Here is a 26,569-nt window from a genome sequence, read left to right as displayed (position 1 = left end):
CTCTTCAGCCGCCTCAGGTGTCTGTCTGTCGCTGGCTGCTAAATGGAGCAAGGTGAACTCCAGTGCTACAGAAGCCAGTCACGTGCGACTGCTCTCCCAGGAATTACCTCGCCCAAGCTCGAAAATCTGAGGTATCTGGCAGAGATGTCAGCCAGAAGACTGCCTGTAAGTTTCCCAAAAAAACGAGGTGCATCTCCTGAACGGCCAGGACATATGCAGGAGAGGTTTGGCAACCCAGCGCTTAGGACACGGGCAGGCTGTTCTGCTAGAGGCAAGGGAAAGAGAAGGGGGGAAGCCCTTCAGAAGTTTATTTCCTATATAATCACACTTCCAACCTGCCTGGACAAAAGGAATGGCCAAGGAGACCACAGTAGCAAAAAAGTTCTGCTGGATCAACTCCGCGCCCAAACCTATTACAGCAGAGAGCCCCTTCTCGCAAACAAATGTGGGAGGGAACAGGGAAGCAAGAATGAGAAAAAAGAAAAACAATACCAAAAAAACCAAACCAAACCCAAAAAAACCACACATGTCTCCAGACAAAGAAAAAACAAGCACGGAATATATATTATATGTATTTTCTCTTTAAAATTAGCACTAGCACAGACCTGAAAGCAAACTTCTCAAACAGAAGCAAATGCACAGGAATAACCATCCCACCTCAGCACAGACTCACTTTTAAAGAGAATTTGTAATCCTCCCACAACGGACAGCAGGGGTCACGAGCAAAGACCACCTAATCTTCTATCAAAGCAAGATTTCTGCAGCGATCACTGCTCATAAATTTTGTAGATCATTGCTCAGGGTACCTTCACCACCTGTGACAGTTCAGAATATCACTACATTTGCTTTCCTCCGGTGAAAACAGTAAGCTTTATATAAGCAAACAGAAAATTATTTTATTTTTTTAAGTAATGAAACATCACAAAAATACATTTTTTTGACTTAAAAAGGTCCTCTGTCTCTTCAGAGAACACTAACAATTACTAAAACACCCAAAATAGAAACAAATATTAAAATATTAAAAAACCCACAGTCATATACTATTTTCAGCTTTCTTTATAATGCATACTAAAGCAAACAAACTAAAAATCCTTAGCACAAAAAAGTCATGGGCAAATATAAATGTAATAGGATGTGTTAATAAAAGATAAGACTATAATAACACTATGATAGTTGATGGAAATCAACAGATTAAAAAAAGTATATGAAGGTTATTTACCCAGCTTCCCAGAACAATCAAAATATCCTTGATCACTCTGATGTCATCATCCATTTTTTCTAACATATTAAATGATGGAAGGAAGAATTATTCTCCATTTCTCACTCTCCGAATTCTGTTTCTAGCTGATCAGTGAGCTGACAGTCACAGGCACTCTGAAGAGATCATTTATTTGGGTATAATAAAAAAAGCTATTTGCCAACAAAAAATAAACCCCCCACACAACAGATCAGTACATCTTAATAAAACACCTTTGGAATAAGGATGCTCTTAGCAAATCAGATACAGAATAATAATGAGCAAGATAAACACTCTAAAAAAAATTATCATCCAGTTACAAGTCAGTCACGTATGGAGATGCCGATACAACAAGAGTTCTTTACAATAATCCAGATTTAGTCATTTCATTGTCTTAGAAAAATCTGTAAAGGACAAGCAATGCAATGATGTTACAAAAGAGACAAATAACATAAGAGATAAATATCATTATGCTATGTATTAACAAAGATTTTGTACGCAAATCAGGGGAAAAATAACTAAAATAAGAATTTATTCTTTTTATCCGGCAAAGATAAAAGCTCTGAAATATCAGCACTTCCAAATTTTGAGGACTAACAAATTAAGAGAGGAGCCACTAAATTGGTAAAGGTCCTGAAAGAACCAGACTGTATAGGTTTTTGGTTTGGTTTTTTTTTAAAGAAAATACCAAGTTTGAAGTGCACTAAAAATAACAAGGCTTATCCTAGAACAGAGAATATGGTAGGGAGTAAGAGGAAGGCGGAATATAATCATCTTAAAATATGCGAGTCTCATAAGGAGGACAGTGATTAATTGTGCTTCACATCTACAGATGGCAGTACAAAAAACGATCAGCAGGGAAATTTAGACTACATGTTGTTAGAAAGTTGGTCCAAATAAAGTTTGTTAAGTTGCAGGACTACTTGTATATAATAATCACTGGAGCTTTCAAGAACACCCAAGATGAACACCAAGCATGGAATTATTCTGGTTTTGAGTCCACGTCAAAATGGGGGACACCCAATTTTAACACTCAAAATTTATTCCAATATTACATTTTTAACTCAAACAAAAATGTGTCAAAAAATAATCTAATTTGGCAGCCTTGTTGGAAACACAGACCAGTACTTTTGCACTTATGTAGTTATTTTAGTAGGTAGTTCACAACATAAGGACAACTGTACTAGTTGTCCCAACTTAGTGGGGTTTATGAGAAAGTGATACATTTCTCCATTACCTTATTAAGAGTATCTATGCTGCAACTCTCCATTTGTTTAATAAACAGTTTATACACAGGAAGCACTTTCGTCATCATAGGTACAACATTGATAACAGTCACCTTATCAGATATTATAAACATCATACAATTAATGATTACCTAGGTTTTAAGAAAAGTGTGTCTGGAGGGGAAATTTTATTTTGCTTTAAACAGTTTCTGGGAGGACCATGAGTGACTACATCCAGCAGTAGATCCAAAGGGAAAATGGAGGGAAATGCCAGTCCTTCTTCACAAGCAATTCCCAAAACAACATCTCAAACCAGCTATGAAAGGAATAAAGTTCAGTCAGGGACAAGGACAAAACAACGCAGGCGTGCTGACCCTACACAGCAGAAAGACAAAGACTGAAACATTCCAATTTTATTACAGAACTAATTTAGCAAAAAACCTGGCATAAACTCAGCAGAGCTGTACTGTGGGAACCCACATAGTCTCATCTGTGGAAACCAGAGTTCAATACCAGAGAATCACTCACTCAGGGCTATCAAACTGGCAAACCCTCTTAGTCATAACTATCACCCTGTATGTCTAGATTGATTTTGGCTGTGCATCAAAATGGGGGGATGAAGTCTTCATACAGCCTTTGATAAAAATCCACCAGGGACTCCTCTCATCCTACTGGAGATCTTCTACATGGAGGGTTGCCTATCTTTTTTAAGAGATCAAGATCACGTTAAATTAGATTTTGTGGTGTATTGTATCAAAACACTACAAAGAAAATGCACAGAAACATGCACAATTTCAACAAACAACCACTTCCTCAATAACTGGAATTCAAATTAAGATTTAAACAATGTTTTCTTTTTGTTCCTACTTTCTTTAATGCAATCCACCTTAATACTTAAAAATCCTCTTTCTTAAAGATGTGTTTTTAATCCTCTGCTCCTGAAAAATATGTCAATATTTTTAATGATCATCCTATAATTGTTCTCTTCAAACAAACCTTGAACAAACAATACAAGGCAACTCCTGCCAACTCTCTGACCACAGGTCAAAGAATACAGTAATCCTGTATTTTTAGCTCTTGAAGATTTTTTATTGTTATGGACTCTTGAGCAAAAATCTTTATCAGTGAGCACAGGACAACTGTATTTCAAACCTCTAGGCAGCACATAACTTGAAACAGTATATTATACAACGTCTTTTCACTTCTTTTATTGCCAGAGACATGATTTCTAAGTTTGCCTTCAATACTACCAGAAGTACATTATTACAATCTGGATATACAGAAATTCCAGTTGCTATGCACACAAAAGAGCAAATGGCCACGGAAACAAAAGGAGAGGAGATAATCTGGAGTGTGCTGGATTAATTTTTTCATATAACATAACTGAAATCTGCTCTGAATTTGACAGAGCAGACAACCTCTGACAAAATTTGTTGGTTTTACCTACAATCCTAACTGGACCTAATTACACAATAAATCAGATGCAGAATCTGTGGATGTAGAAAATCGTGACTGCGCAGCCTCTGCAGGACAGACTAAAGATAGATGCCTTACCTCCAGTGCACGAGAGGAAGCTATCTGAACTGAGCTCCACCAACACCAAATGTGTAAACGGGATAAAAATACTGTCTGTAAATATTTAAGAACAAAAATAAAACCAAATTTTGTTTCCTCGACATTGAGCCTGTAAGTACAGCTGAATTGCATTTGAAAGCCTTTCTCTCCTTTACGAGGCATTAATAAATAACCACCGAACACTCCGCACACTGTAAGCGGAAGAAGCAGAAAAGCTGCAGCTATCAATAAACTTTGGATATGTTTGAAGAGTTATTCATTTTGCCTAAACTTGTTATCCTGCTAAGTGGAACTAACAGTCTTAGTTCACTACTTAGAATCATAAGATGCATCTAGAAGGTGAGTGAGCCGTTCAAACTTCTCACAGGATACACTCATTCCCATGTGCTAGGCTGGGATCAGTGAGATGATTCAGTGAGGGGGAGGGGGGGAAACAAACAACCCAAATTTACAAAAACAAACAAATAAAACAAGACAAAATGAAACAAAAAAAAGAACACTCCCCAAGAAACCAAGGAAACAAACAAAAAGCCCTAAAATCATAACACACCCACACCCACACACACCCACACCCCTGTTTGGGAGATTTTTTTCCCCCCTTGAATATCACAAGGGGAAAACAAAACACACATCAAATCTATTTACCAAATCTAAGAAATTACTGAATGCTTACTTGGACAATCTTTGTGGAAATCATTATATTTAATAAAATGTTTTGCATGACACATGAGCAAGAGACAGATTGAAATAACAGATTTGAAAGCTTCAATTTCAACTAAAAGTCTTTCATAAAATTTAAATTCTGCAGTTTCCAACACAAACCTTTGTAACATTAGGCTCATAGTAGGGCAAATTAAAAGACACTATACTGCAGAGAGATGCTGGTTTGGAAAGTCCAGAATTCTTATAAAGTGAAAAAAGTAGAAAAATATAGGAGCAAGTGTTCTCAGAGAAAAGGTAATCCATAGTACTGTCATCAACTGTAGGTTACTTGGATAAAATAAGCCTGGATTTTTATTAAAATAATCCTGAATGCTCTATTATAAATTAAGCTAATCAGTGGGAATGCATCTGAAGATTTATTTAATTACAGAATCTTACTTCTCTTTTCAGGGCTGAAAATTACATACACATTCTAAAATAACACACAAATTTTAAAATAAACTAAAATAAATTATAATTAAATACTCTACTTAATAACCTGTACTCTTTACTTCTGACCTTTTACTTTTAATCACTCCTTGCTATCTGCAATATTAAAACAACCCAAAACTTTTCAGTTTATAATTCTGAAAAAAAACCCACAAAGAGCCACAAAGCCCCGTGCAGCTTTTGTCTGCTCTGAACCACTCCTCACACATCCAGTGTGATGTCCCACAACCTTTTTACCTTTGGTGTCGTTCGATGGAGAGACTCTTTCAGCTGGTGCTTTTTGTGTGTTCCTCCAGCTGCCCAGTGGCATGTTTTCCATGACAGATGCTCTGGCTTCATTCTTAACATATGTTCCAGATGATAATTCCATCTTCTTTTCTGGATAACTTTAGAGCCAAGGGGTTTTTGAGCTGTCTAATGAATCTTGGCATCTGTTATAAATTCATTCCATTTAATACATAGTATTTTTCTAAGGCATTTGCTTTCAAAGGCATTTAGATGTCTGTACCTTTGTTGGATTTCCAGCTTTCACATCCATATGTTGTGATGGAAAGCAATATCTGAGTTGAAGTTTCACACCCTGGTCTTTAAAACATGGATTTTTATGACCGTATCTTATTTAGTTGGTAAATGAAACTGTTGCCTTGCCAATTTGTAATGCTAGCTCCTTACTGAAATCTCCAGATGACAGGCACCTTACTACTGAGATATAGAAATTTATTTCTTTCTTGTATTCTTTTACTTTCCAGTGCAGAATGAGCTGGGAGTTTTCAGCAAAAATTTTTATTTGTCTATATTTTTTCCTTATAATTATATAACAGTATTATAAACAAAGCACTCAAAAAAACCTGCGAACAAACAAAAAATAATGGCTTTAACTTCATCTTCTAAACACTGAAAGACAAGGATGCTCTGCAGCATTACAGAAGTTACTGCAATTACCGTGGAATTCTTGTTTGTTTCAGACATTTCATGCTTTCTTAAGTAAATAAAAATTACCAGTCCCTGTAAGCAATGCAAGCTTTCAGTATTTTTTTTCTGAAACCCTATCTCCACATTAAACTTTCTCCATTTTATTATTCCTTGATATTGTATCCAGCAATAGAAGTATCTCATTTTGACACCAAACTTGCTCACTTTCCCAGCCTACCTAACCCATCTTTTAAATTTTTCCAATCTCTTTCTCATCCTTCCCAATTTACCAATCTCAACAGGTTCATCAGCTGCTTAGAGCCATGTAAATATTGCAGCATTTATCAGCAACTCTTTCAAGCAAGAGCAGAGCAGAAGTAATGTGGCAAAAGTAATGACAGGTTTTTACACCAGAAATATCCAGTAAGGGTTACAGTGTGAACCAAAAGAAAAATATCTTGAAAATATTACCATTTCTACAATTTCAAACTAGGAACAGAATCTCTAACTACAAGAGAAGCTGAGACCATCAATCACATTTTAATTTCAGATAAAAGAGTGCTGCTCAGCGCAGCATGAGCATAAAAGGCTATTTCCTTGGAGTTTATCCTTAAAACAGACTCTGAGAAAGTTCTCCTGATCTTCACTGCCCTTGGTACCTGCTTGATACCCCAGGCTCCATAGCAGCTCACACCATTCCATAGTTTAAAAGAAACATCAATGCAGTTAAGATTTACAAAAAGACACCTCTTTTGTCACAGTGAGGACTTAAGTGAACTTCACATGCTTTATTGACTTCTATTTTCCTGATTCTAAGTCGCTGCAAGGCTTTATGCACACTGAAACCGTTTGTGTTTCAGATGGCACATTTTCAAACACCATTCTCTTCCTATTGGGCGTGCTCTAAACAGCAATACTGGGTTCCTCAGACATTGGTTAAATCATGATGCATGGAATTTCTCAGTAGGAAGTAATTCCTAATATTTATCTATTCCAAGAAAAGATTAAAATAGATTAATTTCTTGCTTTGTGTTAAAAAATAAAATATCGCACGCTAAGTGAAGAAATACGAGCAGATTTTTAAGGAACTCTAAAGATGGCAAGTTATTTGGAGCATTTTTAAATATGTTAATTGCCAAAAGAGAAGAGATCATGGTAAGTTACCCTTTTTATAAACCATGCATGTAATCAATATAAAATTTTCCTCTATGCTAAAGCTACAAATATATTGACATCAACAGCTCACGAACCACAGATGGCTTTTAAGGAATATAGCGGATTGCAAGAAAGGAAAGGCTATTAATATGCTGAAGCTACAATGCATGATTGTGTTTACTACAAAAATACAAATGCTTACTGTGAGGTAATTTACCAGTGACAATTATTTCACTGAATACAACAACCTGTGGTTTTCTATCCACCAAAATTCATAGAGATACTTTCCTTTTGTGAGGAAAGGTCAGGCACACTCTGGATGACTACACAATGATGCTCCTGCACTCATGTTGCCTCCCAATAAAGAGCCTTTTTTGTCCCTATTTATTTTATTCTGCTCTGGAGTACCAACTTGCTATCTTTTTTACAGGAAAATTCATTACAAGAAACCAACACAAATTTAGATTTTATATTTTTATGCAAGAATAAGTTAAATTATTGAAGTATGTTCCTCAAAAAAAAACCCAAAAAACCTATTAATGTTAGAATTTTATTAAAATGTGACCTTATTTGAGTGAGTCCAGTTTTTATTATTGAAGGAGGGGGATAACTATAGTAATAACAATAGTACTAATGTATAAATATTATTATTGGTATTATTATTGCTACCTATCTGCAGCAGATCCTTTAAAACCTCACCACCAATGCACTCAACATCTGTGTTATTATCTATTAATGACTATATGGATACGGAGGAAGCTGGCACAAAAAACACCTCAGACAAATACATTAGTAAGTACTACACAGCTATTATACACCAGAAATAACATGCTATAACTGTTCCCCCAGCTGTCCATTTGTAGACTAAATAATATCTGCAGCTAACTTCTTGGATCTTCATCCTGGAGAGGATGTAGGGGAACACAAGGTGTTTGAAAGAATCCCTAAAACCAGCTGGTTTGGTGTCATTTGGGGGTTTTGACTCTTAGTTTGTTTCATCTGCCAAGAAAGTTTTCTATTTCATCTAATATCAGCATGGTTGTTCACAGAGCTGCAAATAACAGCAAGTCCCCGTTGCCTCTGGAGCAAGGATAGTTGGAAAGGGAAATGTTCATGATCTCTACATAAGCCTCTTTGTGCCAACAGCAGTTCCACATAAAACCCTGTGCATATGGTATAAATGAAAAGTAGAAGATCCTGAGATTGAAAACCATCCAAAGGGATCTTAAATACAATGTTTACAATCAAAATTCATTTAAAATATTCATTTGTAAGTTGAAATCAAAGAACATGATCCTTCTCCAAACTTTGTTATATAACCAAGCAAACCCAGAAACAGGATATTCATTGCAAAGAATGACATTCAGACAGAACCTACTTTATGAGAATTCAACCTAATGTAGCAGAAAATCTACAAGAAAACTCAAGATGCACAAATTAACATTATCTGAAGTTTCATGATTGTCCAGCAACACAGTATGAATATTCTGCATTCAGAAAACCATCAAGTATCATTTTAATCTGCAGTAATACCTAGAAGCCAACAACTCACTAACCTCAGAAGGGTACCTGTCTATCATAAACTTTGAGAGTTTTTTGGTTCAAATACTCCTTTTAAACACCTTTCAACCTATAAACACAAGAGGATTACAAAGCTACTCTATTATTTAGATTAAGGAACCACATAACGTTCCAGACATTAGCCAAGCCACTCTTCTGTGTAAAGTTTCTGTTTGTTTAAAAACTATAAACACACAGGAATAGGAATTAGCTAACCCTCCTGGTGGCATTTTTTAATTCCATCACATTTAGGACTAGCACAGAATAAATCAATGGTTCTTTTCTAAACATGAATTTCAAATAAAACCGTCTTGAAATACAAACTAGTTGTGCCATAGTCCTGTGGCAGAGACAATATAAGTTTCAGGAGCAGTTCTGTAGCCAATTCACTCTTGCAAAGGTGGGGGCTGCCCTTAGCAGGGAGCTGTCCTGCCCCTCCACATGGCTGCTCTCCCATTCCCATGTTTGCCAGCTCTGCTGTTTGTGCAGCTACATGGTGAGTCAGGTCAGGGAAATGATCCATCTGAAAGTTAGCTAGGACAATAAAAATAGATTCATTTTCAGCCAGATAAATTTCCTGGCATGATTCACCATGTCACCATCATGAGCACAAGTGCCAACACAACCAAGCTAGGGGAGGACATGACACTTCCCCCATTTCAGCAACAGCTTCCACTTAAGTTTCAAGTAAACATGGAAGAGCATCAGGGGCAAGTTCGCAAGCTTCTAATTAAAATATAGTAGCTGCTGCTGTTTCTCAAGATAAGAATAAAGTTGTTCAGAAAAGTTTCCAATGTATTAGTCAGCATGCATAAACTGGCATGATATTAAAAAAGCCAACACAGTTCAAAACAGAGTGAATACCAGCCTCAAAGTTAAGCAAAAGACGCTATATAGAAGCACGCTACTTTGAAGGAAATGTTATGCGTGTAAAAGTTACATCGCTAATCCATCTGCAGTTTCATGAGATCAAAAGTGTGCAAGCATAGGCAGGGATGCTGTCATGTTCCTACAGATTACACTCTCCCAAGGATCATTTTTCAAGGGTTTCCTACAGTGTCTCTGGAAGATGCCTAACAAAAGAACTAACCTTAAGATTTTTTTCATTTTCTTTAACAAGTTGTCTCTTTGTATGACCTAACAGATTTTACCTCTTCTTCTGCAGCGTGTCAGGATAAACAAAGACAAAAAAGTCCACTTCTTCTCATTCAGATTAAATTTCAACTACTAGACTGATTTTGCTTCCTATACAAAAATTATATTTCAATTATATAAAATTATATTTTTAAAAGCCTGAATATTATAACGCAAGGCGTTTACGAGTTTCACAAAGATAAACAAACTCACATACAGGAAATCTCTGAGGTGAAGTAACAATACTATTTCAGTTTTATCTAAGGGAAACTGTGACTTGGACAAATTCAGGTTTCCACAACAGAGAGTGCCAAATTTAAGGTACTATTGGCCCAGTTTTTTATATAATTTACCATCTTACATGTCTTCCTTCACTATGAACTAGGTTGCCCATCAATTTATCACATCCAAAATCACAGAGCATTTGTATCCAGTAGCCCTCAAATCTCTTGCTGGCAGTGTGGTTCTCAGTACCTCGGCATAATTAGCAGCTATTTGTGAAGACTGCTCTGGTTACAGCAACTTTCTTATTGTGGCAATGTTGATAAAAGACCATCAGGAAGCTGTGCCCAGTAAATTTTTTTTGCATTTCCACTGTTCAAATGTAAATAACTGAGGATTACACAATTTGGAATATCTATGCAAAAATGATAACAACCAATGAAATGGAAACTTTCAAATTTTACACAGTTAATATGCTACCATATTGTAATTCAATATTTTTGGGAAGACTACTCCTCAAGTCAAGACAGCCATCAATTTGTAAGTGATCTTCTTAAGAACTAGAAGATCTAGAAAAAGAAAATGTGTTTTCTTATCAGTGCTCTGTCATCTACACATTCACTTCCTATCTTCCTATCAGCTTTTAAGAAAGCACTTGGTTAGAAAGCAAACTATAAACTAAGAATTTACAGTAAATATGACATCAGTTGCAATGATCTGATTACAAAGAAATTTAGGTTTATATAAAGTAAGCTAACAAAGCCCTGAGTTGCAAGGGAAGGAACCAATAACAATGTAGACTACCTGAGAGATAGAGTAAGTAGTACTAGTCAGAGATGAGCACTGGAAAAAATGAGACTGGAGGCACACCAACATTACAGATAAGGAGTATGCATCTGAAGCAAACTCCCAATTAACAGCTACTAGAAGCTGTGGCTTACACTGTGACCACCACTCATCCATTCCCACTGCCGAGGGGCTCTCAAGTCCACAGGAACAGGCATGACAGTGCAAAAGCAAAGCTCTGGAAACCTTCACATGTAGCTTGAACCAAAATCTAAGCATGTCTCAATAGATCTGCCTCTATTATGCTGATGGAGTCCTACCCTGGGAAGCGGAATCCCTCCCAGAGCAAGTTAAGGTCTGTGCTGGTGGAAATAAGCAACAATGTTTTTTGCCTGCAATTTAGATTAAACTGCTCTCAAGAACTTGAAGATTGAACAGATCCCATTCACTTCCAGCATCGTTCCATGTTTTAATGGCAAAAAAGCCTCTCATTTTGTCTACAATTTGTAGAGATGCTCATGAAGGGTCGACAGTTCCTCTTAGAAAACAAAAGAAAACCAAGACAGCACTGAGTGGCTATAGAACCTTCTTCCCTGGTCTTCTCCCTAAAGTTCCTTTATTGAAAAAAAGTTTATTTTCAATATCTCAATCTGCAGTCTCATTTGTCTCATGCCCTAAAACTCTGAGTTCTTAGTCCAGCCCGAAAACTTTTTCAGAACCCATTTTCAAGTCACCGCTGCTGACCTCAATAATGTTTTTGACGATTACAGCAGGGGCAGCATTAAAGAAGTGGTTCTCACAGAGGTATAAGCTGATTGACCTAGCTGAGGTGAGAAGAACAGGTAGACAGACTGCTTCTGAAATAAAATAAATCACAAAAACTTGGGAATTTGTTGGACTGGCATGTAGGTATATTGAGAGAGGATGATTTTTTACAAGAAGTTCTCGTATTGCAAGAATATTATCCTTACAAAAACAATGTAAAACTAACACAAACTCAAAGGAATTTTAAGTGTAACCAATGTATTACAGCATGCCAAAGATGTTATACAGCATGACTATTTAAGTTTCAAGTAAAAAGCAGAAGTTTTAATAAACAGAAAACATGTATTTGCCAAATGGTTTCTCAAATTTGTCCCCAACAGCATCCCTTGGACATTTGCTGGCTGAGCAGTACTGCCAGGACAAAAGGGTTGTGAGCAGGAAAAGGGCAATGAATTGTTAACATCTTGCTTCCCTAATCCCTTCAACAGGAAATGTTTAACCTTGCTTCATGGGTAACCAAGTAGTCTGAATAAGAGAAACCAGCCTGAATGGAGAAAACCTTCAGAATGTGAGCAACCAGGCAGTATCCATTGCACAGGAAATGGAACAGACACACAAGAACATTCTGGCCACTGGGTCCAGAATACTCCAAAACACCCATTGCCCAGGTACCTCCCTGTGTAACAAGCAACCTGTTGTTGTCAGGAATAGCAAAAGCACTTTTCTACCACAAAACTCAGGATACGCAAAAGCTTTATGCCCAAAGTGATAAGCCCCAGAAACATGCCTTACAAGCAACTGCAGGGTAAACAAACAAACAGAATTTTAGCCACTATCATCTACAATACAGCTCCATGTATGAGAGCTTCATTTTTATTGATGAACAGCCAGTTAAAAACTGGTAACAGTCTCTATTATAGTTACAACGAAATAAAAACTATTTTCAAAATTTTCAAAATTAATCAACCATGCACATTTATCTAAACTGGCATTCAACAAGGATAATCTTGAGACTGTTTAAAATATTTTGCATTTCATGCTTCAATTTCTATTGCAAACTACCTTGAAGAACAGAAGCTGGCAATAGTACCAGGTGGAGAGCTGCAAAAATTACACTCAGCTATGCACTACCTAAAAAGTTTCTGGAATAAAGTTATTTAGCAAAGAGAGCACCTCATGCTAGTTACATCAAGTTTAAAATTTTCATATGGTTCTCATCCTCTTCAAGGAAAAGTATGGATAAAAAGGTTATAATTATTCCAAAAGGAAGATCTGGGTAGTCAACTACAAAGTGAGTGGGACAGAGAAAGGGCTCTGAGCCTCCTCTCCCTGCAGGGTAGTTGAAGGAAAACAGCATCTAAATAAACAGATCTCTGCTCATAGTGTATGTGGGGAAAAAAAACCAAAAAACACCAAAACCAACAAAAACCAAAACCAACAAAAACCCAAAACCAAAAACATACAAACTAACAAAAAACCCTCAAGAGTGCTGACTTCAAGCAACTTTACAGATTTACCTAAATCCATTTCTACACTGAGTGCAAGATACAGCAATCTCTTAACTATCTGGGAATAAAACAACAACAAAAAAAATCTAGCTACCATATAAGGATATAAAAAACGTCACACTGCCATTTTTCCTCCCTTTGGTCCACATGGAACTGCCTCTTTTAATTTCATTTATTTTGTTGGAGCGTCACATTTTGCATTAATTAGATAGAATTAGAGAAGAACAACTACAATATGAAAGGCTTACTTAGTTTCAAGTTATCAATCAAGACTTTACCTTAAACTACTCTTTGCTAAGACAATTAGAAAAAAATAATTTAGATTTCTTCTACTTTGTGTAGCAGATGTTCAACATAGTCTATTTAAATTTGTCTTTGTTAGAGGTGTGCTAAATTGCTCAAATAATTCAGACAATCTGCAAACAAGATTTCTGACAGGTTGTGAATAACACTCAATTAATACCATAACTTCTGAGATTAATTTTCCAATCAAGGCATTTATGCCCCCATTAAAAAAAACATACAAAAAACCCAAAAAAAACAACAGAGAAAAAAAAAAAAAAAAACAGGGGAAAAAAAAGCCACAAACATACCACATGAACTCAATCTCCAGAGTGTATTTCCAAAATTAACATCTGTTTGGTCTTGGTTCAACTGTAAAACCCAATGTCCACTACATGAAATAATACAGTTCTTTTTCTGGATTTGAGCCAGGGGGAGGAGGGAAAAGACATGTTACCCTAAGACTATAAATAATTTTTACTTTAAACAACAATTCTATTACTATTTGGGACAATAGATTTATTCCACTACGCTATTTATTCTTCTTGATAGAAGATATAACAATAGTAAATATTTTCCACCCAGTTATTTCTCAAAATCCCATGATACCTGCATAATGTCCTGAATCTCAGAAATGAAAACAGAGCAGAGTTGAGTCAATCTCATCACAGTAAATCAAACACATTCTATGAACTGTATGAGTTTAAAAACACTAACACTACTTCAGTTTTAGATACTAAGGAGTTATGAAAGGTATTTTAAAAAAGAAGAAAAAAAAGAATAGCATTGAGTGAAAAAGATCTTATTACGGTATTTCAATGATACACTATTTACAGGACAATCTCATTACAGGGAAGCTTCATGACATCTGTTATTTTACCACCATCTCATTACATCAAACTTAAGTTATTACAGTTAAGCCACAACAGTTTTGGACTCTGGTCTCCTCTACAAAATTGCAGTGCTGGTGCATGTACCATGTGAGCCCTGTGGAGATTGCCATGGCAAGCTGCATCACCCAAGGCACCACACCGGCACCCCAAAGCCCTAACAGAGGTCAGGCATCAAAGTGTGGCAACACAAGCACCAACTTAAACTGACAACACACTGCTTTGACTTTAAACAATGACTTAGCCATCATGTTGTGCCTTACACACCAGGTATGTCCTCACCAAAACCAAAACCTTACTTTTTCAATTAAACACAAAGTTAGCCGACACGTTAAATTTAAAACTGGGTCCTTTAAAAAGGTTAGCATCTGTGTCAATTCTTCCTTTGTCCCTAATGATCTTTCAATAACATGGTAACAGAAACTCTTAACTCTTTTCATATGTTTAAATTAATTGAAGTTCTGTGCACAGGTTATATATAAAGAAATTAGGTTTCAATTAAGCATAGTTATGAAAGATTCTTAAATCTAATTGTTGTGACTATTATAGACCACAGACAAGGTCAAGTTGACAACTCAGAAAACTTTGGCTTTAATGAAAAAATACCACATGAATTATATACATAAAACTCACTTTTTTAATGATAAAACCCTAACCACACTAGGCATGTCCATAATGTTAAAAAAATCTGTTTCCAAACTGATAAATTAAAAACATATCCCTCTCTGTGAATCATTAAATTTAATTTAGTAAATAGAGTAAAACCATGTTAAGTAAAATTAAGGATACTAACTTTTACATAAATTTAAAGATACTCTGCAAAACATCATCCTCTGCAAATCCAAAATGTCAAAGTCATTTCAGCAATTACTGCAGAGTGCTTACACTAACTGCAATAATGTCAAATATTTAATTTCTGTGTATCAGCAACAAGGTTCAGGTCACTCTATTTAAGGTTTTTAGTCAAAACTGCTTCCCTTTCATCTGTATGCTTTACAAGCAAAAATGTCAGTGTCATCTAAAAAGTAAATTCATAAAGGAAGACAATGCATCTCTCTCCTTATCTGGCTACAGGTATAACTGGAGAACACTGAAAGAAATAAAAATTATCCTCACTGAGCCAGTGTTCTGCAGAAATATCTTATACCAGGCCATGAGCTGCTTGGTCCTTGTCCCTGGATCTAAGACAGTAAGGTACAACCATAATGCCATTCTTACAAAGCACATTCCCACTCCTCTCTTGCCTGAGCAGAGACTCTGCTCTAAGGAGACTGCTCTGCTGGCTCTCCACTTGTTCAGGTTCTGATGTCTCACAGGGATCTGAATCAGTACTTTAGTTCAGATAAGGAAAATGCTTTTGCAGCAAATCCTCCCACCACCCTAGTTAATGCACTTTCATCTGCAGCTTGAAGCAGTCCCACAGTGCACAAACCTGGCTCCTTTCAGATGAAACTAGAAGCCACACCATGCACTACTCCAGGAGCGCTACCGCTGCCAAAGGGGCACAGAGACAGAGAGAAGCCAGGCCAAATTAACACCCACTTCACTTTACAAATGCACTAAGTGTAGATAGGTATCCAGTCCCCATCAGCAACTACTTCATTCTCCAAATCTGCTCTTGCTGGGCTGCTTCACTTGCTCAGTTACACCCAGTCTCTGTGCTTCAGGGTCTCCTTCCACCTGGGACCCAGGGCTGCCCAAGCTTCTCAGGCACTGCTTCTCCCTGGGTCTTGTGTCTTCTATTGTCCAAAGTTCTCACCTCCAGCCTGTCATCTCTGCTCCTTTTACCTTTCATATACAACACCTTACTCTTCCACAGTATCATCTGATCTCAACACACTGAAACTGCTTCTCCTAAAGCCCTACTCAAAGCCCAAGTAGGATCAGTCTCAAAAAAACTTAATTCTGCCATTTCTTGACTTTGAGTAAAACGTTAATACTTTAATGGGTGCCTCATTTAAGCAGACACAGAAAAATAGGTCTTTGAAGCCATGCAGCCTCAAATCTGATTCTTCAGTGCTCAACAGCAGGCTTAAAACCTCACAAACATATAGCCCTCAGCCCTCTGTTACTGACATGGATACAGCACTAAGAATAATAATAAAGCAAACATCTTTTCACTGCATTTCACAGCCATTCACAGTGCCCTAACATAGCCTGTCTTCCCTGGCCTCTCTCTAGCAGACTCTCAATTCAGAGAGCGATCCCCAGCTCTATTTTTACATTTCTACACTGAATTCACCAAACTCGCCTTTGTAATGGCCCATCTCATCAGACAGCTCCTCAAAACCATTCTTCATCCCAATACTTCAAGTCATCCTCATACTCCTGACTGGGCTGTGAATCACAAAAAGAAGTTGGATTTTCTTTTCCCTTTCCTTGTGTCACAAACCACACTGACTGCTGAAGGGGACAATTTTCAGAGGTCCAGGGGGCTATAGTCACATGACCAAGTAATTCAGCATAACAGAAACAGATCAATCAACTGAAGCAGCCCATGGCCCTGTGGTCCCAGCAGGAAGGGTTTGCAAGTTCTATTTCTAGATAAATTCTGTCTGGAGTCTCAGAAATTTGTGCTGCACCATACACTTGGCTTGGGGCTGCCCAAAGGACCGGGAACTGGGGCTGGAATTCATTCAGTGTCTGCCTGGAGAAGAGATCCCACACTCACCCTTCTCCAGGCAGAACATGGCTTGGACCTACCAAGACCAGCCTGTGAACTGAGCCAATGCCTATCAAGTGTTGATGACCAAAGAATTCACTCCCAAACTGTAACAGAATGATCACTTGTGGAAGCAAGACAGCTTTACCCAAACCCACGATGCTTCTTTACACAGACAGAATATTTAGCTGCCAAAATAAGTGTTTACTGAGCATATTCCCAGAATATAGATTAAAGTTGGATGCTTTTTCTTGGCAAAATTTAACAAATGTACTTTTCTCGCTCCAGTGCAAGGTCAGAGTAAAAGTTGTAATTACATTAAATGTATGACCATTGAATAAAATGCTTACGAATTCTTAGCATTGTGAAACATGACCATGCTTTTCCTTTTGTTTTCAGAAACAAACAAAAGAAACACTTTAACCCACCAACAACCAGAACAAGCCAGACAAAGAAAAGGACAATATTAGATGCAATTTAAAAAATTTCCACTAAAACCTACACTGTTATGTATAGCAAGAAGAAAAATAAAAACCAGCCATAAATTCAAAGTTATTCATGATAAGGAAAAATGCATGCCATGAAATGACTTTAATTGGAAAACAATTACTAACAAAACTGACCTCAAATTGTCAACTTGGTGGGCTTTTCTTCAATTAATTGATAGTAAAACAGGGTAAGAAGAAAAACCTTTAACATTTCAGAATTTCAAATATTAAGTAAGACATTGAATTTCAGTGTCCATTCTGCATCCCAGTAATTAATACATGCATTTCCAGTGCCCACAGAGGTGACAGTAGTTGCAACAAGAATGAGCAATATTACCTGAAGGAACTGATGTCATGTAAAAGAAAATTATTTGGAGCATCCTAGCCATTCAAATACATTTGAAAGAAATTTATATTAAGTAATCAAAAAGGGAAATCAGATCTCCAAATTGAGTAACCAACAACAAGGTGGAAAGGAAAAATAATTTCAAAATGTAAATAGTTCCTGTCATCTAAAATACTATTTGTTATAAATGCAGGTATATACTCCAAAATAGGAAGTAGGCCTTAAGCTTAACATGGTTTAGCTCCTCTTCATTTACAATACCCATAATGCTTCCTGAAATACAATTTATGCAGGAATAATAGAAGAATAATAAACTTTTTCTCCTCATTATCTTGCCTTCCCTGACATTTAATGTCAATCTGCAATAACAAAGCTAATAATGATCTTTGTCTTCACACACACTGCTATTGAAGCAAAGCATTTCTTTGTAAATTAAAGGGTAATTTTGTTCCCACTATTTCAGTCTAATCTTTCTGGGCTAGGATCACAGAAACTCATGGCATAAATCACCCTAAAATCCAGATCACCCCTTCTCTGTGAGAGAGGTTATATTCTTTTGAAAATAATCATGTGTGCAACCACAACCTAAAGCAGAGCAGCATGAAGCATGGAAGATTTCATCCAAAGTTCACCACATGATAAGAATGCCAGATATTTCTAGAGGTTTCACATTCAAAGCTGAACATACAGCAACCTCCCCAAATTTGCAAATCACATGGTGAAACATTTTAAAGAGACATCTCAAGAATTCACAGGAATTCAAATATAACAGAAAATCATACTTTATACTGGCTTATAGTTAGGAACATATTCTTTAATCATATGGCTTCCAGGTCTGCTGAGTAATTAGGTGTATGCTGAGCTTTATGCAAGTATTATGTTGATTTTACTGGGACTGCTTGCATCTGTAATACAAGCTGAGCCACACTGAATGATTTTGGCACCTAGGAAATTTCACACAAAGTATCATCACATCTGCAGCAGCTTCCAGGCAACCTTTGAGTGCACCCTTCTATTACTGCCTCTTCCAGCTGCCACAACAGTCTGATGCACAGGTAACAGCAGCTGCAGCAGCAAGGTCCAAGGTGAAGTGGGAATTACTGAGTCCAACCTCCTCTGCACTGCCAACTACCCCCACAAACAGGGGCAGTGCTGAGGATTACATGTCAACACCAACAAGGCTGAATCTGACCAAATGGTCAGACTAGCCTGCTCCAGACCAGAAGATAAATCAAGACCATTCCTCTGTGTAACCATGTAATACCACTGCACGTGGTGTAGGAGACATCAGAAAGCACTTTCCATGCAAAGGTAGAACTTACCCCTCTTCTGTACCCAGCCTTCCTTCACAATGGTAACATCGCTCATGATGACTCCACTCTGAACCCCAAACTCAAAAGAGTATTTCTTTGAGTTATCAGCTTGTCTGTTTGGCTTCTCTTCTGCAGCTCTTCACAATTTCTACTGATGAGTCAGACTGGAAGGAAATATTAGAGAAAGAATTTGAGTCTTTTCTGTTTTTCTCACTTGACAGCCAACAAAAAAGTCTTTGTTGATGTATTTCACTGACTGAGCTCATATTAAAAATCTGCCTTTATTTTTAATTAACTGTATAACACAATCATGTTTCTAGTCTTACAGCACATTTTCCATGAACACTACAATACTAAAAAGCAGCAGAATGTGTTAAAATTTAAGTCATATGGCATTTTTATAAAAGGCACACAGCAGAATTCTCTTGTACTAATGCACAGGATGCTGTTAAATGAAAGGCTGCCGGTCTTGCTTCAAAAACCCAACTCTGAACACCAGGAGCTTTCCCTGTTCCCACAGCTGTCAGAAACCAGGCAATGGACAAGTGCTTCCTCTGTTATGGCTACCTACAATCATTTTAAGAGTGTAAGAAAATGAAATGAAAGGTTACATTCTTGCCACTTCCACTGTAATTTTATTATAGCTAATACAAACCCTGAAAACACCAGAGTTTTTCAAAGACAGCATCACCTCCAAGTATACAAACAGAAAAACAACTTCCTAAACAAATTAACCAAAAACACCCCCAAATGTTCAGTTTATAAAAAGGAGGAGTGCACATTCTTTCAAAGCTTTAAGACAGGCAGTGACAAGAGTGCTCTTTTCCCTACAAACCTCAGCCTGCAGGGCACAGAAGGGAAGTTACTCCTGGAACAGGACATACCACTCTCAGAAGCCACAACCCTCTCTTTTGACCACCTCTCTACCAAAGCACCTAACAGCTGTGAAGAGGAGATAAATAGCACTACAATTAAGTAAGGAGAGAAGCCAGAGGCCAGGAGATGCTACCTTTTGCCAACAAACTGCCTTTCCCCTCCAGCCTTCAAAATAAATAGAAGCATTCAAATAATGCTTATCCAGAAAAGTGTGGGAAGCCAAGAAATGGGATTTCTCTGATGGTGGAGGAACACCCTTGCACAGCTCTGCACAGGAGCACACGTGTACACAGTGGTGGCACAGAACAGGAACCCCCACACAAGTTTAGTGCTGTCAAATGCAGCCCATACATATCCATTTAGTAGACTGACCAACAGATATAAACAAGAAAGAAACAAATATGACTGGGCTAGAAGCAATCTGTGCAGCAAATGAATGAAGAAAGCACTGGGAAATCAGGTTTTTTAACACAATCAAGTACAAACCAAAACTGGAACCATTATAGACATACAGGTTATTTCTTATTTATCATTTCCAATATGTGTATTTTCATGACAAAACAACTAGATGGAAGGCTACTTCTGAATGGATGCTGTAACATGCAAAATAAAACTTGGCATTTTTTCAGGTGATATGCAACAAAAATACAGCACAACCCAATTTTACAGAAACACTCCAGTGTGTCCATTTAAGTCTTGCTTCCACTAAACTTTTTTTTTCAAAAACACTCAGTATTTTGGCTGCATAGAAGTAAAAATCACAATGTTAAACTCATTAAAACTGTAAAGTTGAAGTGACATTGACTATTGTGCCTCTGAGACATGCCCAGGGCACTGGCAGATATGGCAGTGAGACCTGCTCAGGTGACACACAACCTCTGGCATGGGCATCACACCCTGTCGTGTGCAGCAGGACACCCCACACCTGGGTCCACAGAAACACACCCTGTTTAAGCTTTCATAAGAGTTAAAAGAAAATGTTATGCACATTTTGGAGGGACATGAGAATGCTTTAGTGATGTTAATTGATCTAACTTTAGCTGCTTAGGCATCATATTATATGCAAGCCAGTATAGCAGAAATAACCAAAGCAGGCATTTCCACATCCTGCACCTTACTAATGTGAGAGCTAATTTCTGGGTCAGACATTTTCAGAACTTTTGTTTGCATGCTTTAAACGAAATAAGCAAGTCTATCAGCTGTGCATGAGAAGAGATCTGACAGATTAAGACACGTGCCTGAAAGCAGGCTGCTGGTTCTGGATCGCTGCAGCACAGCATCAGCTCTTATTACAAACACATAAATCTTTACAAAGCCCAGAGGTGGGTGTCAAACAACTGTGACCTAAGAGCAGCTGTTCTGGGAAGAAAGTGTAAGCACGTCAATTTCCAAATACCCAACTTAAGTTCGGTTTTCTACAAGACTTTCATTGCATTCTTTGAAAGTTATCACAGTTGATTTTTTTTTTCCAGCTATAAAGACACAAGAAGCAATGTAACACTCACTATTTACCTTGGGCTGGCATATTCTGCAATACATTTTGCTCTTTTGGCAAATTTAATGTACTTTCCATTTTTGCTGTGCACTTCTGAACAGTGCAATGATTTATTCTTATTGGTAAAAACACAGCTATAAGAAATTAACTTCTGTACTAAGTAGCAATAATCTTGAATGGCCACAGACTGATCAATCAGTCCATGATTTATGAATGAATTCATGCTTGAAGCTCCCTATTTACCCACTGATTACAAATAAGTTAGTGTTCCGCAATCAAAATCTGATCTGTGACTGACTTTCATGTCAGACAGTGCCTGAAACAAACTATAGTGTATGTCTGTAGGCTTGCATCCCACCCATCACATGCACTGCTTTACTAAATTCTGAACAAAATCCCCAAAATACATAAATCACATAAATATGGTGATAAAATTAACTGCACTATCCCAGTTTAGCTTCACAGTATTACCAGAAACAACTTTAAAATTACCAACAGTTCTATGGTTGTATTGATTGCTCCATTACTGCGTAATTAAAAGTCAAGCTGAATTGAAGGAAGCTAAAGGAGATAAATCAAAGCATTAAAAAGCTAATGAAAATAAAGGTTATATGTGCACAGTACACTTTCAAGAAGTCATTTGTAAGCATCTGTAATATTATCCCTTATTAAGTGCCTTTGAGCCTTTCTAAAAGCTGTACTCCTTTACTATAGAAGTCATTCAGCAGTGCTCCAGAAGAGCACAATTTTGAGAATTACTTCTTCTCGTGACCAAAACTGGCCTTATAGTGAAAAATAGTCACACAAAAGTCTTTTCTAAAGATGTAATAAAGAATTGTTATAAAGGAATCTTCTGAAACACATAGAACAAAAATTCTCACATGAAAATGGCATTTCATCTTAAGTTCAACTACATCAAGAAAAGCTACAGAAATGTTTATTCTGCACATCTGGCATCGAATTTAAATACTTGTTAGCAATCAACTCTGCTCTCCCAAAGCACTTGAAGTTTCAGCAGCCGGTGTGCAGTAATTTTTACAGTTTACCTTACTGCTATAGAGGATGAACCCACAGAAATAGGAGAAAAATATGCTAGAACTGAATTTGACAATGTTTTGCATTACAGCTGTTTCCTACAGGGAAGAATTTGACTTGTTCTTATATATTTTCCAGCAACTAGAGAACACATCAGATTTCCACCCCCCTCCCCCGCCACTGTTTTGTATCTTATCAAACTTGGAAGATATTTTACAATATATTGTGTGTATTCTGCAGACAGTATCAGACAGTCATGTGTATGCACAATACATACAAGAACCCACTGTCAGCATACTTTACAATGCAGGTGTAAAAATTTACTTCATTAAAACCAGTGAAGTGAAGAATTTAGGGACACAGTTTAGTGGTAGACTTGGCACTATTAGGTTAGCAATTGGAAAGATCTTTACCAGCCTAAATGATTCTATGACTCTATGCAAACATCTGCTAGGGGGGTTTTATCTCATTAAAAATGCACAACTTTTCCTTTTTTCTTCAGGAAGTTATTAAGCCACTTTTGTAGTGTGAGATAAAACAATTATCTAGTATTGTACTTATAAGCTCCTAGCTGTAAAGGTTTCAAAGGCAACTTTCTGACCAAAGATTAACCAGAGACTACTACAACCAACAGAGTTCTAGATCCCCATTCATAGTTTCCCTGATGCGTGGCAAAAACTAGCCAACACCTTCTCACCTTTCATCTTGAACTTTAAGAATATCAACAATATAGAGAAGAACCATCTTACTTCATGATGCTACTATATGGGAACTATAAAATCAACAATTAAAATGAGCAATGGACCATTCAGTAGAAAGCCAGCTTTCCCCCAGCTCCCGTTTTTAAATTAAAGGAGGCTCTCATGTCCATCACAGCAGTCAGCTACCTACAGAGACCTGGTGAATAGTGAGAAGAAAAGAAATCCCTTCCAAGCAGAACTAAAAGCTGTGTTTCAGGTCTACACTTAACAACCACTACATGCAAGTGAATTATCACTGAGACTCATAAGAACAGACAAGACTCTTTTGAAATCTGGGCATCTTCCCATTCTCCCCATGACAAGAGACAGCTGAGTAAAGAAGACGGCACCCATAAATTCAGCCTAAATTGTATGATTCAGATCTCTGTTGTAAGAGCTTTCATAAACAAAGGCTTCTACTTTCAACAATTTTGGAGCTGAGAAAAAACAGAAATTCTCACATTTACCAACTCAAGTTACAAGAGAGAATACCAGAGAATCAAGTTCAGTGCTTCCAGAAATGATCCCCATTTTCTACCACTATCAACTCAGTGAATCACCCAACCTAGTTCTCTTAATAAATGAGTACTACCATTTCCCTTTTCACAAGTTTAGTAAAATGTTTGGGGAGAAGAGAACAGTAAGTGAACCTTTCTGATTCCCCTTGTCTGACTCACTGAGAGTCTTTGGTCCCCCATGTAAGCAGAGCCAAATCTCATCAGTTCTATCTCCTTATTTTTCAGAATTATTTTGTGCATGCACACAATACACACATCACCAAAAAAGCAGTTCTCAGTGGCTTCCACCACACACATTTGTTTCCTTGCTCTGGGGGCTTTTTAATCTTTGTAGCAGATCAAGCCATTAGGAATTCTCAAATTTGAGTTTGACTCCTCCCAAACAGCCGAGCAGGCTGTAACTGTTTCCAAAGCAGGTTGCACTCCCAGAGCAAGCAATTCAAAATGTCAAGGCTCTAAACTAAAACCAGAGTTATCTTTAGGAATGGAAGCTGAAATCCAGGCTTTATTTATATAAAAAACACATGGATATCCTCCTCCCCTAGCAAAGCTGGCCAAACAATTAGAGGATATATTGCACATGATCAAAAATTACACAAAAGACTATATGACAGAACAGAGATTGCTACAAAACTTGCTAAATCAAATTAGCTATCTTGTTAATGGCAGAATCACATTCAGGTGAGTTCTTTATCTAAAAAGTATGAAGTATTTATACATGCATTTGTCCAACTTATTATGTCAAGTAAAAATTGAAAAAAGAAATTTAAAGAATTCCACAATATCAAGCCAACACAAAATAGGAACTGATTTGACAAGACAAAGAAATTACCAAAAAATTATTATTTAAAGAAAATAGATCCTAAATTTATAAAATGGTAAACTTCATGTACATTTGATTAAAATTCTGAAAGATACCCTAAATACTTTGTAAGGAGACATATTTACAGTTTTTAAAACTAATATTAAAAAATCCAAAGATATCTTCATGACGGGCATTGTAAATACTTTTTAAACTACATTTAATCCTAAAAGCCTCAATGAACTTTAAGAAAATTGGTAATAGAAACTAACTTGTAAAACTTAACTTTGTAAGTTCTGATTTGGAATAATGAGCAACACAATAGGAAACTGCCTACACCTTGTGGTAATGAAAAACAACATACTTTGGAAAACATAAATAGCTCATTCCAATGCATGCTTACATGCATGCTTAATATTTGCAGTGTTCTATTTTCACTTTCAGTATGTCAAAAAGCTTCACATAACTAATATATGCTCAGATAAGCCTAGTTAGGAGAATGCAGGCACACTGAAATATTAACATACAAGTTTGATGCTTTATTTAGGTTCTGCAAATGATTAAGTTTATCAGGAAAGAAACCATCATTCTGTATTTTATTTCCTATTACAATGACAAAGCAAGTTATTTTAAGGGACAAAGGTATAATTAAAGCAAGGTGAACAAAGCCACCCTTGCCTTTGTTTACCAAGGTATAAAGGAAGTTTCTAAATGTAACTAAATTGTTTCTTTAGAATCCCATGTGAAACATTAACAACCCATTGTTTTGCCTTGTGTTTATTGACAAAAATGCTTTTAATCCTTTTTGTCCCCTTCAAATCACATAAAACAATAACTGAAAAGCAGACAGAAGCAGAGATAAAACTTATTAGAGTGTATGTCTGAAATGTAACCAAAGAATACATTTCAAGTAGAAAAGATGAAGGGATGGTAAAAATTATGCATTTAAAAGAAAAAGTTACTGAGGCAACGATCTTGGGAGAGTTTTGAGACTCAGAGAAAGACAAATCAAGGATTAGCTAGGCTGGGTATCACAACTATGACAATGTTACTTCACTCAACCTTTCAAAACACATGTAATAAATTTAATTTGCCATGGATTAATGTAGGAATACTAATCCTTGCCTTTTAGAGACAAAGTTCCTTTGCTCTTTAAAAATATAGTTTAGAAAACACTCAAACAATGAAGAAAAAATAAACATAACTTCCATATTTTTAAAACAAGCTAAAATTACTTTTTTATGTCTAGCAGACTCAGGGAAAAAAAAAACTAACCTAATTTTCAAAAGTTCAAAGAATCTGGAAATTCCTAGTCATTCTAGCAGAGATTTTAAAAGATACCTTTCAAGAGAGATGAATAAAAGTTTCATTAAACTCATGCATTTAATTATTTCTGTGATGGTAACTTTTCTACAGCACAACTCTGTATTGTGCATAAAAGACCAAGCAGAGCACTGAATAAAAACCAGAAATACACAAACTACTCATGAGTAACAAGAAAGTACTGAGAAAAAAAAAATAAAAAGGGTTCTCAAACTATTAATATTAAAGATGAGAAAAGTTCAATGACATGCATACAAATACGGGGTTTTTTTAACTTTTACATAGTAGGTTTTATTTATTATGTCTACATTGAACAAATCAAATTCTGAATTGTCTTGTAATAGGAATGAACTTTGTGATTCCTTTCCACAGAGCACCAAACACTGCTGAACCTACTGTCAAATCCTGACACTGCAACATGACTAGAACATAATCAACTTCTAACCTAAAACCTTCAGATCTTCCTGTTCACACTCAAAATGCATTATTCTCATCAACCTGAGACCTGCATTTCCAAAGGACAGAAGGAGTTCTCTACAACCCTAACTTACACACAGGTGCAGAGCT

General features: G+C 36.7%; 1 protein-coding gene across 2 annotated transcripts in view; it reads right to left on the bottom strand.

Annotated features, from left to right (window-relative positions):
* AKT3 (AKT serine/threonine kinase 3) overlaps positions 1-26,569 on the bottom strand; it is a 151,316-nt gene that overhangs the window by 119,559 nt on the left and 5,188 nt on the right. For both annotated transcript variants that reach the window (XM_084201782.1, XM_084201783.1), the window contains exon 2: positions 19,223-19,377. In XM_084201782.1, the coding sequence (XP_084057908.1) occupies positions 19,223-19,268 (46 nt within the window). In that variant the 5' untranslated portion in view covers positions 19,269-19,377. The remainder of the gene's footprint in view (positions 1-19,222; positions 19,378-26,569) is intronic.

The sequence above is a fragment of the Fringilla coelebs genome (assembly GCF_963513975.1).
Source record: "Fringilla coelebs genome assembly, chromosome: 3".
NCBI classification, from domain to species: domain Eukaryota; kingdom Metazoa; phylum Chordata; class Aves; order Passeriformes; family Fringillidae; genus Fringilla; species Fringilla coelebs.
Note: the sequence above shows the minus strand (reverse complement) of the source record. Positions and strands in the feature narration are given on the sequence as shown.